The 16,029-nt window shown below is 32.4% G+C and overlaps 1 protein-coding gene across 3 annotated transcripts in view; it reads left to right on the forward strand.

The window, feature by feature from the left end:
- Positions 1-16,029, forward strand: part of LOC120770549 (atypical protein kinase C) — a 43,953-nt gene that overhangs the window by 4,269 nt on the left and 23,655 nt on the right. For 2 of the 3 annotated variants that reach the window (XM_040098119.1, XM_040098120.1), the window contains exons 1-2: positions 6,823-6,916; positions 14,893-15,627. The exons of the other annotated variant lie outside the window; for it this stretch is intronic. In XM_040098119.1, coding sequence (XP_039954053.1) covers positions 15,148-15,627 — 480 coding nt within the window. In that variant the 5' untranslated portion in view covers positions 6,823-6,916; positions 14,893-15,147. Of the gene's footprint in view, positions 1-6,822; positions 6,917-14,892; positions 15,628-16,029 lie in introns of those variants that run through there. 3 annotated transcript variants of the gene reach the window in all.

Below are 16,029 nucleotides of genomic sequence, written 5' to 3' on the forward strand. Positions count from 1 at the left end.
TTTAAATTTTTTTAATATTTTTTTAATTTTTTTTATAAATTTTTTTAATTTTTATGTTATTTTTTCCTTTTTTGATGTTTTTTTTAATTTTTTTGTTATTTTTTTTTTTTTTTATTTTTATCTTTTTTATTCATTTTTTAATTTTTCGTATTTTTTAAATTTTTTTTTAAGTTTTTAAATTTTTTTTTTTAAATTTTTGTAATTTCTTTTAGTTTTTTGAATGTTTTTTTTTCATTTTTTTTTGTAATTTTTTGTAATTTTCTTTAACATTTATTTTGTATCTTATTTTTAATTTTTTTTGTATGTTTTTTTTTTTTAATTTTTTTATTTTCTATTAACTTTTTTAAATTTTTGTTGAATTTTTTTGTATTTTTTTAATTTTTTGTATTTTTTTCTTAAATTGTTTTCATATGTCTTTTTTTAATTTTTTCTACTTTTTAAACTTTTTTAAATTTTTGTTGAGAATTGATTTTACTTTTTGTAATTTTTTTAATCTTTTGTTTTTTTAATTTTTTGTTATTTTTTTCTTTAATCTTTAATCTTAATGGTTTTTAGTTTTTTTTTAATTTATTTAATTTAAAAAATTTTTTTACGTGTTATTTTTTATTGTCTTTACAATTTTATATTATTTTTAAAATTTTTTTGTTTGCTTTGTTTTATGTATAATTTTTTTTATTTTTCTTGTAATTTTTTTTATATATTTTCAGTTTTATATTCTTTTTAATTTTATGAATTTTTCTAATAGTTTTAAATTATAAAAAAAAATCTTTATTTTTTTTTAAATTTGTATTGTTGTTTTTAATTTGTATTAAAAAGTTTTTTTTTAATTTTTTTAATGTTTTATTTTTGTAATTTAAAATTATTTTTTTTTGTAATTTTTTAAATTGAAATTAATTTTATGTATTTTTGTTATATTTTTTAATTTTTTTCAAATTTTTTTTTAATTAAATTTTTTTATTTGAAAATGCTTTTTTTTTAATTAATTAATTATTTTTTTTTTTGTAATTTGTTATATATTTTTTATTTTGTAATGTTTTTTAATTTTCTTTTATATATTTTTTTATTTTTCTTATTTTGTAATGTTTTCTTTTTAATTTTTTAAGTTATTTTTGTAATTTTTAAATATTATTTTTAATTTTTTTAAATATTTTTTTTTTTTTATTTTTTTTTTATTTCTTTAATCAAATTGTTTTTATTATTTTTTCCTGTTGTTGTGCCTGTGCCTGTTATTGCCTCTGCTGTTTTCGTGGCCTCAAGGCTCATCATAATATGTAAGCGCTTAGTGCTGATATTGCGCTTTTCTCCCCATTAAAATACTTGTATACAAACGTACATATATCACTTTGCATTCCGTTACTTGCCTGCCTTTGTGTATGCACATGTGTATATGTATGTTTGTCATTTACTTTGATATCACTTGGCTGGCTTATGCCAAACGCCCGTAAATGGTGTCATCAGCGGTTTTTCGTTTAATAATTTATGTTATGAAGGATGTTTAAAATACAATAGCTTGGCAGCTGACTCACTTTTTATAACAGTAAATTTTCGCCATGGAAATTATCCTCACACTATAACTACCGTAGTCGTTTTGTAGACTGTGTAGAATGCCAAAAGTGGCAGTGATTTCAAAATTAAGCTAAAATTTTGTGATTTTCAGAATTTTGAAAATAAATTTATTTAAATCTGAATCGACACCATTACTGGAAATTACTTCAGGAAGGTTTTCAGCCGCTACAACAACATCAATCTTTTTTTATTGTCTTACAAAATCTTTCAGTGGAGTTTTTGTCATGTTTTCGTCGGTAACGACATCTTTCGGACGACCATTCAGTTTTCGTTTATCGTCATCGGTCTCTTCCAACAGAACAGCTGAGCAGCCTTTCCACACCCTCCCCCTTTTGCAAAGAGATGCTCTAGTTGCTAAACAATTCAGAGAGAGTGAGGAGCCGCTGTCTTAACCGTAGTACAAAACTGATCACGGATTGTTTTGGCAGCTCTTTAATGCTTATCGAAGAGTCCTCAGAAAGTGATATGAGAATTTGACGTCTTCAACAAGAACCTGAGACCTAGAATGGCGGGTGTGCTTATTCACAGGAAGCTGACATATAGACCGGAAAAGGTTCACGACGGTGGTTGTTGTTGTTGTTGTGACGGCATAAAAGTAATGTTTAGGATTGCCACCGATTTGTAAAACCTTGGTTGTAGAAAAACCGGTTCCGTTCCGGTTATGTGGACTCGTCTGTTTTGGGAACGGTGTCAAGTTCTTGTATGGAAAACTTTTTTATTTGACGAGCTATCTTAACGAAATTTGGGATGCATTATTTTCTAAAACAACGCTACAATCTACGAATAAATTGTTCAGATCGGATCACTATAGCATATAGCTGACATACAAACTGAACGATTAAAATCAAGTCCTTGTATAGGAAACTTTTTTATTCGTTGAGGTATCTTCATGAAATCTTACAAGAGTTATTGTCTAAGGCAATGATGTAATCTGAGAAGAAAATGTTAAGATCGAATCACCATAGCATATAGCTGTCATACAAAATGGATGACCAAAATTAAGTCCTTGTATGGGTAACTTTTTTATTTGTTGAGATATCTTCAAGAGATTTGGTATGCATTATTTTCTAAAACAACACTACAATCTACGAATAAATTGTTCAGATCGGATCACTATAGCATATAGCTGACATACAAACTGAACGATTAAAATCAAGTCCTTGTATAGGAAACTTTTTTATTTGTTGAGATATCTTCAAGAGATTTGGTATGCATTATTTTCTAAAACAACACTACAATCTAGGAATAAATTGTTCAGATCGGTCAGCTATAGCATATAGCTGCCATACAAACTGAGCGATCCAAATCAGTATATAAATCTTTGTGTACGCTCTTATGCTATAAGAAATGCACCTGTGAAGGGTATTATAGCCATTTGTTTGCGTTGCAACTCTACTCAGCTCAACTTCAAAACTTTCCAATTAATCTTGTCTACTTTTAAATCCAGCAAACTCGTTGGATCCCCAGCTGATTCTATTATTTCCACTCAATAGTTAAGTGGGATACGATTAAATTTAACGCTGCATTAAACCATATACCCATTTCCGTGCCATGCACTTTGTGCAAATATGTTGCCTGTGTGTGTGTGCGTGCATGTGTGTTTGTTTGTTTGTTTAACTGTCGCATTAGTACTCTTTTTTCCCCCCGTTGCTGCCGTCGCTGTCGCTGCTGCTGTTGAATTTGCTGTTACTAACCTCAATTGTTTCAATTTCTATAGTTCAGCATATCTCATCCACTTGTCTCCCGATTATCCTGTCACTGCCGCAGCAGAGCGCTGCCGTTGCCTGCCTGCCTCAACGAAATCGTACGCGCGTCGTGTCATGCCATTGCATTATTAATGGCCACACAAGAGGAGCTGGCGTTCCCAACGCGCAGAAGTCCGCCAATGCATGCACTCCACTGACTGCCTTTCTAGGCGCGAGGGTATGGTGGAAGGGGCAGGCACTTTTCAACTTGCAATGACACTAAAGTTTTTCCGAAACGAAAGAAAAAACAAAAACAAAAGGCGAAACTAGAATTTCGTCACTGCCTTACGGACTTTTTTTTAGGGAGGTTTGCATTGGGTACGCTCTCACTGCAGTAAAGGTATGCCATGGCACAAAGTAAGTTGGGTGCAGTTGCATGCCGCAAATGGTGGCGCTTTGTAGGCCTCGCGTTGCGCATTGAAAACTCGACAACTCCCCATCCTGTTTTGCCCTACTTCTTCGCATTCATATATACGTGGGTATGTGTGTGTATATGTAAGAGCCTTCCTGTATCTGGTCGATAATACCTATTAAATGTATTTCGATTTCTCACAAATCCATGCCAAAGTGGCGATTATACGTGTTTTTCCATTATATACCGTTATATTATCAGCAGCGACCAGGTGTGCGAGTGAAAACTGAAGTCAGCCGAATTCGAGAAGAGCGAGAAGAAAGGCGTGAGAGCGTAATAGAGCGCCAGTGTGAGTTGCTGCGTGAGCGCGCTCAATTTTTGGTCCAATGCACGCATGTCTCGTCCGAGTTGGACACACTTCGTGTTGCCAGTAAAACAAAAACAAGCCGACAAGTGTAGCAATTCCTTCGTGTTTCCTTCCTACGCATAATCCGTGCTACACATACATCGTCCATAGCAAATTCGAGGCTCTCAGCTGACCAGGTTTTATACGTATTATCCCCTATTCCGCATAAAGGCGACTGTATGTTTGTGTGTTTGGCTTTTGTGAAAGCTCCTTGGCGAGACGAGAGTGTTGCCATTTTGCTTTAGCATTTTGTTTGAGGGATTTTGAAGATATATTTTCTTCAGAGATGTTAAATAAGCGTGCTTCAAATATACTATATATTCTGAAACTTATACTGTTTAAACTGGAGTTCAGAATAGGTCTTTGTTCGTCTCTCAGGCTAACCTTCTCTTTATATACGCACTAGTTTCTCAGTTTTTGAGTTATTGATATGAAATTTTACACACTTTCTTTATTTCACAAGAGGTTGCTCATTTGTCGAAATTGGCGATAACGGACCACTATAGCATGTAGTTGCCATACAAACCGAACGATCGACATCAAGTGCCTGTATGGAAAGCTTTTTTATTTGACGAGAGAGCTTCGTAAAGTTTGGCAAGAAATATTCTCCGAGAAAACGCTACAATCTACGAAGAAATCTTTCAGATCGGACCACCATAGTATATAGCTGTCATACAAAGTAATCAATCCAAATCAATTTCTTGTATGAAAAAGTTTTTTAGTTGACGAGATATCTTTACGAAATTCGACATGGAGTTTTGTCCAAAGCAACGCTATAATCTCCGAAGAAAATTTTCAGATCGGCAAATTATAGCATATAGCTGCCATACAAACTTATCCAAATCAAGTTCTTGTATGAAAAAGTTTTTTAATTGACGAGATATCTTTACGAAATTCGACATGGAGTTTTGTCCAAGGCAACGCTATAATCTCCGAAGAAATTGTTCAGATCGGGCCGCCATACAATATAGCTGTCATACAAAGTAACCGATGTACAGGTTAATTTAAAAAAATATCATTTTATACCATTTTATGCTACTGTAGCTGTGAAGAGTATTAAGCTTCCATGTAGCCAAAGTTAACGGTTTGCTTTTATTTATTTATTATAGTTGTTGTTATTTTAATTTTGACATCTGTTTTATGTCACGTTTTGACACTTTTTTAAAATAGTTGTTCAAGCATGACTAAAAAAATATTTGAAATTTGCTTGAAAAATACTGGAAGTACGATTGATATGTTTATTGACAGAAGTCGGTCATATATATAACCATTAGACCCCATCGCACCCACCTGTTTATTGGAAAAATATTTGAAATTAAAAGTGAAACCTTCCGTAGGTTTTTGAAAATCTCCAACCTACCTTAATTAAGCTTAATGACATTAAGCGGTCAGCATTGAGGAGCGTCCCCTAACATCTGGTAAGTGTGTCACGCTGTGCAACTAGGCGTCTGCATTGCATATTTTTGGTTTTTAGGTGCCACACTGAACTTGTATTGGCTGGCTGCCAATGCAGCACATGCACAACTATGCAAATGCACACACACACACACACACACACACACACACACACACACACACATGGACAGTTGCAAACACACACACATGCATAGTTTGTATGTTTGTGTTCGCAGCCATAAAAAGGAGTTTCCGCTATCGACTCTCGTCGTGCTTTCAAAGTTCTTTGTGTGCACCCTGTCGTTGCGCTCTCGCCTGCTGTCGCTGGGTCGCATTGTATTTGTTGTTGTTGTGAACGTTTTTTGCGCTGCAGTTAATGTTTTTTCGCCAATTCGCTACAGACGCCCACTGCGCCCGCTGCTATGCTAAGTTTTGTTGGTTTTTGTTATTTTTGTGTTTCCTTTGCATAATGCTGCTTCTTGCGTGTGTTTGTGTGTAGGCATAACGGTAAGCGTCAGCATACACTTCACCTTTGAACGCTCCCCACAGCGTAGCTTGCGCTCGCCCAGCGGTTGTTTAGGCGCCGTCGCCTCCAATCAACTACACAAAACGCCCAGGCGAGCTTGCGGCTTTGTGGGCAGCTAAAGCAAATGCAACAACAAGCATACATACACACACACTCATACAAAAATATACATACATATGTGGCTTCATGTAATTACACATATCTTTGGCTACAACTGCGGAGAGCGCCTAAAAGATGCACACACAAATGCTGCGCTCTGCATCAGCACCAGTACCAGCCCAGCGCGAGCAGCGCACACACAATGCGCGTTTGCTGCGTGAATGGCAGACGGCATGTGCTTTATGACGAGTGTTTTATTTGAATTGCAGGAGGTTTGCCACCAACGCGCCTGGACTTGTGGTTGAGTGACGAGGCAAAGCAAGCTGCCCGGCAGTGTGTGTGTGTGTGTCCGCCTGTGTGTGTGTTTGGCTGTTGTTGATGGCTTTGCTACTTGGCTCTGACTGACTGACATTGAATAATTCAATGTTCTTTTGCTAGCTGCTCTATTATTGCTTGTTTTTGCTGTCATACATGTCCTTACAAGTGCGCATATACCCACAAACACACACACGCACGCACATGTATATATACAAAACGTTTGTGTGCTGAGCGCTGCTCTCGCAAGCGTAAGCACTTGGCGCTGCGCAATGCTCGAGCGCTCGCGAAGTTGCTGCTGTTGCCCTTAGCTTTGTTGTTTTCATCCTCATCACTGTTGTTGTGGTTGTTTTTGCCACTTCTCCGCTGTGCGCCGAAAAACACTCTTAGGCACTCCGTGTGCCATCGTCTCGGCGCACATTCGCGCACGGGTTTCAGCTGAAAATGGACGTTTCGTGAGCGCTTTGGGGCAAATTGCGATACACCGATACTGGCTTTATTTTTTTATTGAGGTATACTTTTCTAAATCTTGTGTGGTTTTTAATTATAATATTTTCCTGAAATATACCTCGACGTGTGCAGTGCTGTGCTTTTTTTATTGTTTTGTTTGAAAAAGGCGTTTTCACGCGAAATTATTTGTTGCAAAATTATATGCAGAAAACACGCCTGCGTTGGTGTAGCTGTGTATTGATTAAAACGAGTGCCTACTTTTAGGCGTTGTGCCAAGTTGAAGTGCTCACATGATGAATTGAACAGCCAAAGTGCAAAAGTTGCTATGTGCATTGCGGAAAATTAACGGTGAAAAGCAGCAAGTAGTGTAATTCAGTGAAATCTTCAAGCATTGCATACTTTTCGGCTGTCTGTCTCATATGCTGCGCTTACTATATAGCGCCTACATATACTGGCGTGTGTTGGTGCGTGTGTGTCTGGCGATATCCGGGCGGCTTTCGTTTCGTTACATTTTCACACTAATCGATGGCGGTTTTGCATAAGCGCGTTGCAGAAGTAAAAAAAAAATAAAAAGCAATCGGGGTCTGACTTGGCAAGCAACTCAAATGCCGTGAGGCGTAATAACTTAACGGTGTTTTTATAGCAACAAAGCTAGAGTTTTAGCAAGGCAAAAATTAAAAAAAAATTTTTTTTTGAAACACTTAAAATATTTTGCAAAAAAAAATATTGAAAAAATTATAAAAAAAATATTGCAACAAAAATATTATCAGAAACAGTTATTATTAAAAAAATATTATGGAAAACATATTAATATTACAAAATAAAAAAAGTGTTAAACAAAGTTAATAATATAAAGATCATAAAAAATATTTTTGAAAACATTACAAAATTTTACAACAAAAAATATTACAAAAATTATACTACAAAAAATATTAACAACAACAATAATTATAAAAAAAAATATTAAAGAAATCAAAATTATATTAAAAATAAAAAAATATTAAAATATAAAAATAAATCATTAAATTTCATTTATTAAAAAAAACTAAAAAATTTAAAATAAATTTATTTATTTATCAAAAACCAAAAAAATATTATCAAAGAAGAAAGATAAAAAAATAAAATTGGCAGTTTTAAATATAATTTTTTTAAAAATATCGATAACTCTTAAAAAATGATTGATTTATTTTTTAAAAAATTATTAATTATTTTTTAGTATATACAGTTTTCTTAAAAATAAAACAAAATTTTTAATATTCATTTATTATTATATAAAATATTTATAAAAAAATTAAATAATTGAAAATAAAGCTATTTAAAATCAAAAAAACATATATATTATAAAAAAAATAAATTATTGAAAATAAAGTTATTTCAAAACTAAAAAAATATATCATAAAACAAATATGTATATTAAAAATAAAAAAGAATTATTTAAATTGCTTTTATTGAAAAAATTATTTAATTTTCGAAAAAAGAAAATTATTTAAAAACTAAAAAAATATTGAAAAATAAAAATATTAAATATAATTTTTTTAAAAACAATAATAATTCCTAAAAAATGCTTGATTTATTTCTGAAAAAATTATTAATAATACACTTTAACACATATTCCATGTATTCCCTTACACTATTCTACATATTTTTTCTCAATATTCCCACTGCAACTTTCTTTTGCCTGTCAAATCGTATATCTCATATATTTATAACACAGTCACAGACAGCTAAAGCAGCAATACCCTGGGCGTTTACTTTGAAATCAAGTTTCTTTCGCGTTCATTTGTGCCGAGTGTTACAACGAATGTCCAACACATACATACATACATACATACAAACATATTTGCACACTCACCTTTGTAGCACTTGGCCCTCCCTCAAATAACGCATTTGTTGTCCGCCTGCGAAGCATTTGGAATTGTCGACTGACCTCCGCCTTCTTTGGTTGTAATTTATCACCAAAGATGTCCTTGACTTTAGTACTGGATGTGGCTACATGAGTTTGTAAATCTCTTGCTCATGCTGCTGCAGGTTTGCGCTGGCTTACATATACTCGTGTATAGATAAACATACATAAGTTGTTGTTGTAAATGTCAGCTGATAGTTGTTTGTATTAATTTTAATTTTTTTTTTTACATTTTTTCGAAAATTTTTGTATCCAAATATTTTTTAAATTTTTTCAAAATTTTTAAAAGTTTTTTTTCATAGAAAAATGTTGAAAATTTGAATTAAAATTTTGTTTTTTTTTTTGTTTTACTTTGTTTCGAAAAATTTTTGTATCCAAATATTTTTTAATATTTTTTTTGTAATTTTATTAATGTCTCTCGATGAAAAATAATGAATATTTTAGACATTGCTAATTAGAAATTAATTGTGAAAATTTTGTACAATTGTGATAAATTTTTAAGTCTACTTTTAGGCGATTTTTCGAAAAATTCTAACAATTTCAAAATATGTTTTTGAAAATCATTACTATGTTTTAAACAACTGATGTGTAAAAAGATTGGTAAACCACATCACTACGTGTGCGTCGAAATTAAGTCAGTTTATTACTTTCGGGAAGTTTGTTATAGCATACATTGGGCGCTTTTGAAAATTTTTAAAATAAAAATTCGTATCACTTAAATTGTAATCGGAAAATAATCGTGGTATTGTTCGTACAGCTTTGATACAGCTTAGTAAGTTTACTTTTAGGCTGTGTCGTCGGCAGTTTTTAATACTATAGCATACATTTAGGCTTTTTTCAAATCTTTAATGAAAAATACATGTTTTGAAAAATTATAGCTTTTTAAAAATGTTTGGTGAAAGTTATTATTTTGTGTATTCCTGGACATTCGTTGTACGATATATAATAGTAATCTACTCTTAGGCGGATTTTCATTCATAGTATTCATAGTATACAATTAGGGTTTTTTATTTTGGGAAAAATTTGGCTTTAATTCCATTTCACATTTAGGTTATTAATTTTGGCGTTTTAACCATATTGTTTTCACTTTTTTACATTAGGATATGGTTTCGAATATTTTCACATTTAAATCAAGTATTCTCTTTTATCATATTTTTTTTATGAATCCTCCTTGATTTGAGCTCATTTCGTATAACACATTAAACTCACCGTTTTTTATGCGCGCTTTTATGTTGCGCGAATTGCAAATCGATTCACCGAATCCACCTCTTTCACCTCATCTCGCACATTTTCCTACGTTTTGGCCTCTTTTGCTCCAAACACTTCGTTCCATTTAAAAGGTATTAATTTTTTCACAATTCAGCCAACCGCAACGCAACCTTTATAGCGCAACATTTCTGTTTTATTTTACGAGCGTTTCACCTCCTTTTCCAATTAAGAAGAAAACAAAAAAGCAACAACAAAAAATCTCAATCGTGACTGCCTTTTGAGAATGAACGCTCGAGTGGCCGCAGTAGTGGTCCTCTTCTGCCGCTGTTTGTTTCATTTCATTTTTGTGTGCATTTTTTGTTTTGCTGTTCGGCTTAAATTTCAGCTTGATCGTTGTATTGGCGTTTTCACTCCTCATTTTACTACTTATTTTCCTGTTTGCTTCGCATAAATAATATACAAATCGCTTTCTGTAATATATTTACTAATACACTCGCTCATATGTATGGTATGTAAGTCGTCGTGCTTATCCTTTGCGCTCATTTAACGATACATTTTGGCCCACCCGCTCGTCTTCACGCCCAACTGGCGTATTGGCTCGTTACCTTTTCGGCTCCTCAACGTCTGTTGCCTACTTGTAACTGTATACAACCCACTATTCACGCCCTATTGAGTATTCCATGGAAAATGCAGTGGGTTCTCATATTCTCCTAAATATGTGTTATCCCGTTGGGATGGTTCTTATTTGATATGCTATTTTTTTAGCGCATATTAGTGACTCTGCGGGTGCTTGTAAATACGTAATAGGGTCACGCCAATAACGTGAAAAATTGATGAGTCGGACACCGAACATATTTGTGTAGATTAATTGTTGTCGGTTTGGCTTTTTTGTCGCTGTGATAGTGTGTTACAAAGTTATAGTGTATCCGAGTATCAGACAGTAGATTTAAGAGCGATAAGGTTACTTCCGCTTCCAAAATTGTTCTGTACTTCAAAAATAAACACTTTTATGACTCTGATTGAAATTAAAAAAAAACCATAGATCACATTGAATTAACTTCTTCGCGTAAAAACGGAAACTTCTTTGGAAAATTTGTATTTTTTATTTTTGACTTGTTCGTGTGAAACAAAAGTTATGTTGAAGCTTATGATCTTGGTACATGTCATACAGCAAAATGTTTGAATGTAATCTTCTTTCCAAAGTTTTCTAAAAGTAATAAGATTATATAACAAGCTTGCTGTCGCAACGTTCTGCTACAATTAAGAAATTTCAAGTGATCTATATTTTTCGGAAAAGTCTTCAAAAATGGTACAAAAGCGGATAATTTTGACTCTGGTTTTAAACTTCTATATCCTTTTATTTTTCTTTGTCTTTTGTCTTGTTCCCTCGAACCAGAACTTGTGTTGAAGCTTATAAAGTTGCAAGATGTAAGAGCGCAAAATTTTGGAGTGTAATCTTCTTTTCAAAGGCTTCTAACAGTAATGTAGTGATATAACAAGCTTTCTGTAGCATCGTTCTGCTACAATTAAGAAACTTTAAATGATCTAAATTTTTCGAAAAAGTCATCAAAATGTTACGATAGCGATTAATTTTGATACGGGTTTCGAAAATTTTATATTCTTTTATTTTTCTTATGTCTTTTGGCTTGTTCGTATGAATCAAAACTTGTGTTGAAGCTTATGAAGTTGCTAGATGTAGTAGCGCAAAATTTCGGAATGTTCTCTTCTTCCCAAAGGTTTCTAACGGTAATGTGGTTAAATAACAAGCTTTCTGTCGCATTGTTCTGCTGCAATGAAGAAACTTCAAATGATCTATATATTCCGAATATGTTTTTAAAATGATTCGTTAGAGCTTATTGGTGACTCGGACTTCAAAACTAGTTTAAATAAAGCTAAAATTTAATTTGTTCAAGGAATCCGACATTTTCTTTCTTATTGAATACTGATTTAAGCAAGGTTTAGCTTTTCTGAGATAATACTGATTATCTAAGAAGTGAAATTTATATTTAAAAAAGTGAATCTGATCTTCTAAGTCTTCCAAAAATTCCGAAAATTTCCAAAAATTCCGTAAAATTTCAAAAAACACTGCTAACTTTGTCATTTTCATCTTCACTGAAATATGCACCCATTAGCACATGTGGTTAATGTGACATTTAAAAGCAGTCGTCTGGAAAAATTCCGCTTGCCACAAACCAATCAATGCATACGAATGAAATCTGCATCAGAAGTTATTTGTTTGCATACAAATTTTCTAACCAATGTTTACAAGTATATTTGTATTTACTTGACGGTTGACGGTGCTAAGTCGTGGATGCCTTTTAGGTACATTTGTTTACACACACAAATGTGTGTGTGTGGGTAAGTGTAAGTGTTTTTTGTTTTTCTCGCTTCACTCATTTTGGCCAACATCATCTGTTTTAAGTGCTTGGGCGTCCTTCCTTTGGCGCTTGGCGCTTTGCTGTCGACGCTGTTGACGTCAATAGCAGCGCAAACCTGGGAATTGAGGCTTTTTTGCTGGCGCTTTAAACATATGATAATTAAATGGCATAGCAATGAAAATTAAAATTGAAGGTGGATGTAGGTAAATTGCATTTTGATAAAAAGTATTGAATTTTTGAAAGATTATTTTTGGAACAATTTTGAAATTTATTTGGATTTTTTTGGAAAAAATTTTTACTTAAATATTTAATTGTATTTACTATCGATTTTTAATTTTTATTTAAATTAATTTTTAATTTATTTAATTAATTTTTAATTTTTTATAATTAATTTTAATTTCTTTAAAGCTTGCTTATGCTGAAAATTAATTTATGTGTCCCCCTTTTAAATTTTACGTGAAAAAATGTTTTCTTTTTACAATTTTTTTTTCGCTGAGTGAACCACACCCTAAAATAAATTTTGTTAAATTTTTTTAATACAAACAATTATTTTTGTTTTTCCTCGCGTAAATTTAAGTTCTTTCAAATTTTTGAAGAAAAATTAAAGATATCTGAGCAGTTCTATTGAAAATCGCTCGAAATTTGTGCGGCTTGCAACATATACATATGTATATTTCATTTATTAATTCTCTATGGCTCTAGCTGAACACATACTTTCTTCAGCACTCGCTACGTGTCCGTAAATTCGGACATGTTCAAAGTCTCTCTCAGGTAGCCTGCTCTCTCTCTCTCTTTCGTTTTGGTTTTGCTTAGCAAATTGCCGAATTTTCTCATGTAAATTTGGTGTTGAGGTAGCCAGATGTTCTTTTTTATTTAGAATTTCTTCTAAAATATAACAAAAAATATATTTAAATAATTTCACTAAATATTTTGTCACGAAAATTAATTAATTTTTAATTTTTCTTAACTTGGTGCTAACTTATCTCAAATTGTTCATTTTAATGTATGTTTCTGTTCACAAAATTTTGCTGTTTGGCAACTCTGATTGAATTACGGAGTTAACTCTTTAATTTCAAACTCTATATTTCTCCCTCTCTCTCTCGCTCTCTATGTCCTCTAAACGCTCTCTCGTGCTCTTTGCCACTCTGCCACTCTTTCTTAGATATTCCATCCACCCGGTTTCGCTGCGTATATATTTTGGTTTTTATTTTTCTAGTTTTAGTGTTTTTGCTCATTCCATATTTTTGTTGTCTAAATTAACGGCCTGTAGGATAGCATCTGTTTTTGCTTGTTCGACAGTTTTTGCGTGTTATTTGTTTTTCTCCGTTGACTTTTTGGACATTTCTTATGGTGTCACATGCCAACAAGGTGTGACTGCAGTCAAGTTTGTTATAAATGATTTTTTTTGTTGGTATTTTGTATTTGCTCTAGTGCCACTGGGCGTATGAGTGATGCTGAGTATTAAATAAAAAAAAAATAATAATAATAAAAATTATACAGATAAATATAAAAATATAAAAAAAAATTACAAAAAATGCAAAATAAAAATAATTATTATAATTAAAAAAAAATTATAAAAAATAAAAATTAAAAAAATTATCAAAAAAAAATATTAAAATTAAAAAAAATAAAATTAAAAATTTAAAATAAAAAATTTAAAAAAATATAAAAATTAAAAAAATTATAAAAATTAAAAATAATTAAAAAACTATAAAAGTTAATAGAAAAAATTACAAAATTTAAAAAAAATTTTAACAATTAAAAAAAATTATATAAGTATGAAAAAAACTTAAAACAAGTTTTGCCAACTGAAAAAGTTATAAAAGGTTACATATGTAGTTTCCAACAACAAGAAAAATATAAAAAATTTTAATTTTACAATTTTAAATTGGGAGCGTATGAGTGAAAATAATGATATAAAAAATATAAAAAATTATAAAATTAACAAAATTATAAGTATTAAAAACGAAAATTAAAAAAGTTAAAAAAAATTATAAAAATTAAAAAAATAACAAGAATTAAAAGAAATTAAAAAAATATAAAATTCAACTATAAAGAAAAATTTTCGCCAATCACAAAAGTTATAAAAAATGGTTTTCAACACTAAGAAAAATAATTTAATTTTTTTTCAAAATTTATGTTCCTAACTTTAGAAAAATTAAAAAAAATATTGGTATGCAATTTTATAGGTTATTCATTTATGTTCTAATAAATTAACATATTTTTATTAAAGAATACTGAATTATTTTTCTACCTTGTTTTCACGTTGCTTGTTGTTATGCATACAAATTTATTTATATTTTTATTATTCTCAATATATGAGTATTTCAAAATATGCACACAAAATTACCGAAAGCTACTAAAAAAAACAAAAAAAAAAAAACAAAATCCAAAAACTACTGTTGTACTACATGTGGTATGAGTAACATTTCTGCTACAACAATTTTTGTGCACTTTGGCGTATGAGTGATTTTTTTTATGGAGTATGACATGTACATATGTATGTATAAATAATAAATATTATCAAAAATCCAAAATTTCTTTAAAGGCTGCTTTAACCTTGCTTGTTGTGAGAAATATTATATATATAATCTATATATAATCGTGTTGTTAACATAAAACCGAAGTGTGATTAAAGCAAAAAAAGTGATTAAAAAACCAAGAAACAACCGCGCTGTGCAATACTTCTACAAAAACAACCCAACAAAAACAAATAAAATTTTCTACAACTCTCCTACCCAACCCCAAACAATAAGTGTTTAAGCGTCAGCAACAAAACGCAATTCCTGTATTTGACCGCAACATGGCTTGGGGTTACTGGAGCGCCACCACAGTAGATCGTGGACGTTCGCCACGACGCAATACGCAATGTACACCATTACCGGTGAATTTGATGCAACAGGAAGAGGACAACAGCACGCAAAATGCGTCAGCAGCCGCCGCAGCCTCGGCAACGAACAGCAATGCCGGCAATGGCAGCGGTGGTGGCGGCGGCGGCGGCGGTGGCAACTTGAATACTTGCCCGAATACACCATCCGGCACGCAAGCGAATCTCTGCTACAGTCCAACGTGTCGCAGTCGCTGCAGTAGTCCCTGCCCGGGCAGTCCGTGTCCGGGTAGTCCATGCGGTTCGATAACACCGCCACCGCCGCCACAATTGACATCGTCGCAACAGCATTTGCATCAGCATTCGAATAAGAATTGCCCGGCCGCACAGCAAATACTCAATTTGGATGATTATCCCTCGCGGCGGCAATCGTTGGATCGGCTAGATAGTCCACAGGTAAGTGCGCGTGTTAGAGAAGCGGAAGAAGCACGTTAAAAATAAGTCACAAGCATTGTTGTTACTCACGTACACCCACATACCCACAACGTAGACTTGATAACTTGTTATTTGGCGGATTTGTGATTCCTTTATGCGCGCATAATGTGCGAAATCGGTTTATAACCACGCCTACTTTCTTTGGCTGCAAGAAGATCTTCATTCAATTTTTACCGCGCGAGTGTTTTTTTCAAGTTTGGAAACCAAAATAAGTCGCTCGTGCCAAATCTAAGGATACGGTGGTCGGCCGATAGACCAGTCGCTCGGTCAAAATCTGGAGAAATGGCGGTCTTCACTTTTCCTTCCGATGGCGCAACCTTCGCATTCGGCGGATCGAGTTCACTAGTGAACTCGCTCGAACAA

Source organism: Bactrocera tryoni, chromosome 3, assembly GCF_016617805.1.
Source record: "Bactrocera tryoni isolate S06 chromosome 3, CSIRO_BtryS06_freeze2, whole genome shotgun sequence".
NCBI classification, from domain to species: Eukaryota; Metazoa; Arthropoda; class Insecta; order Diptera; family Tephritidae; genus Bactrocera; species Bactrocera tryoni.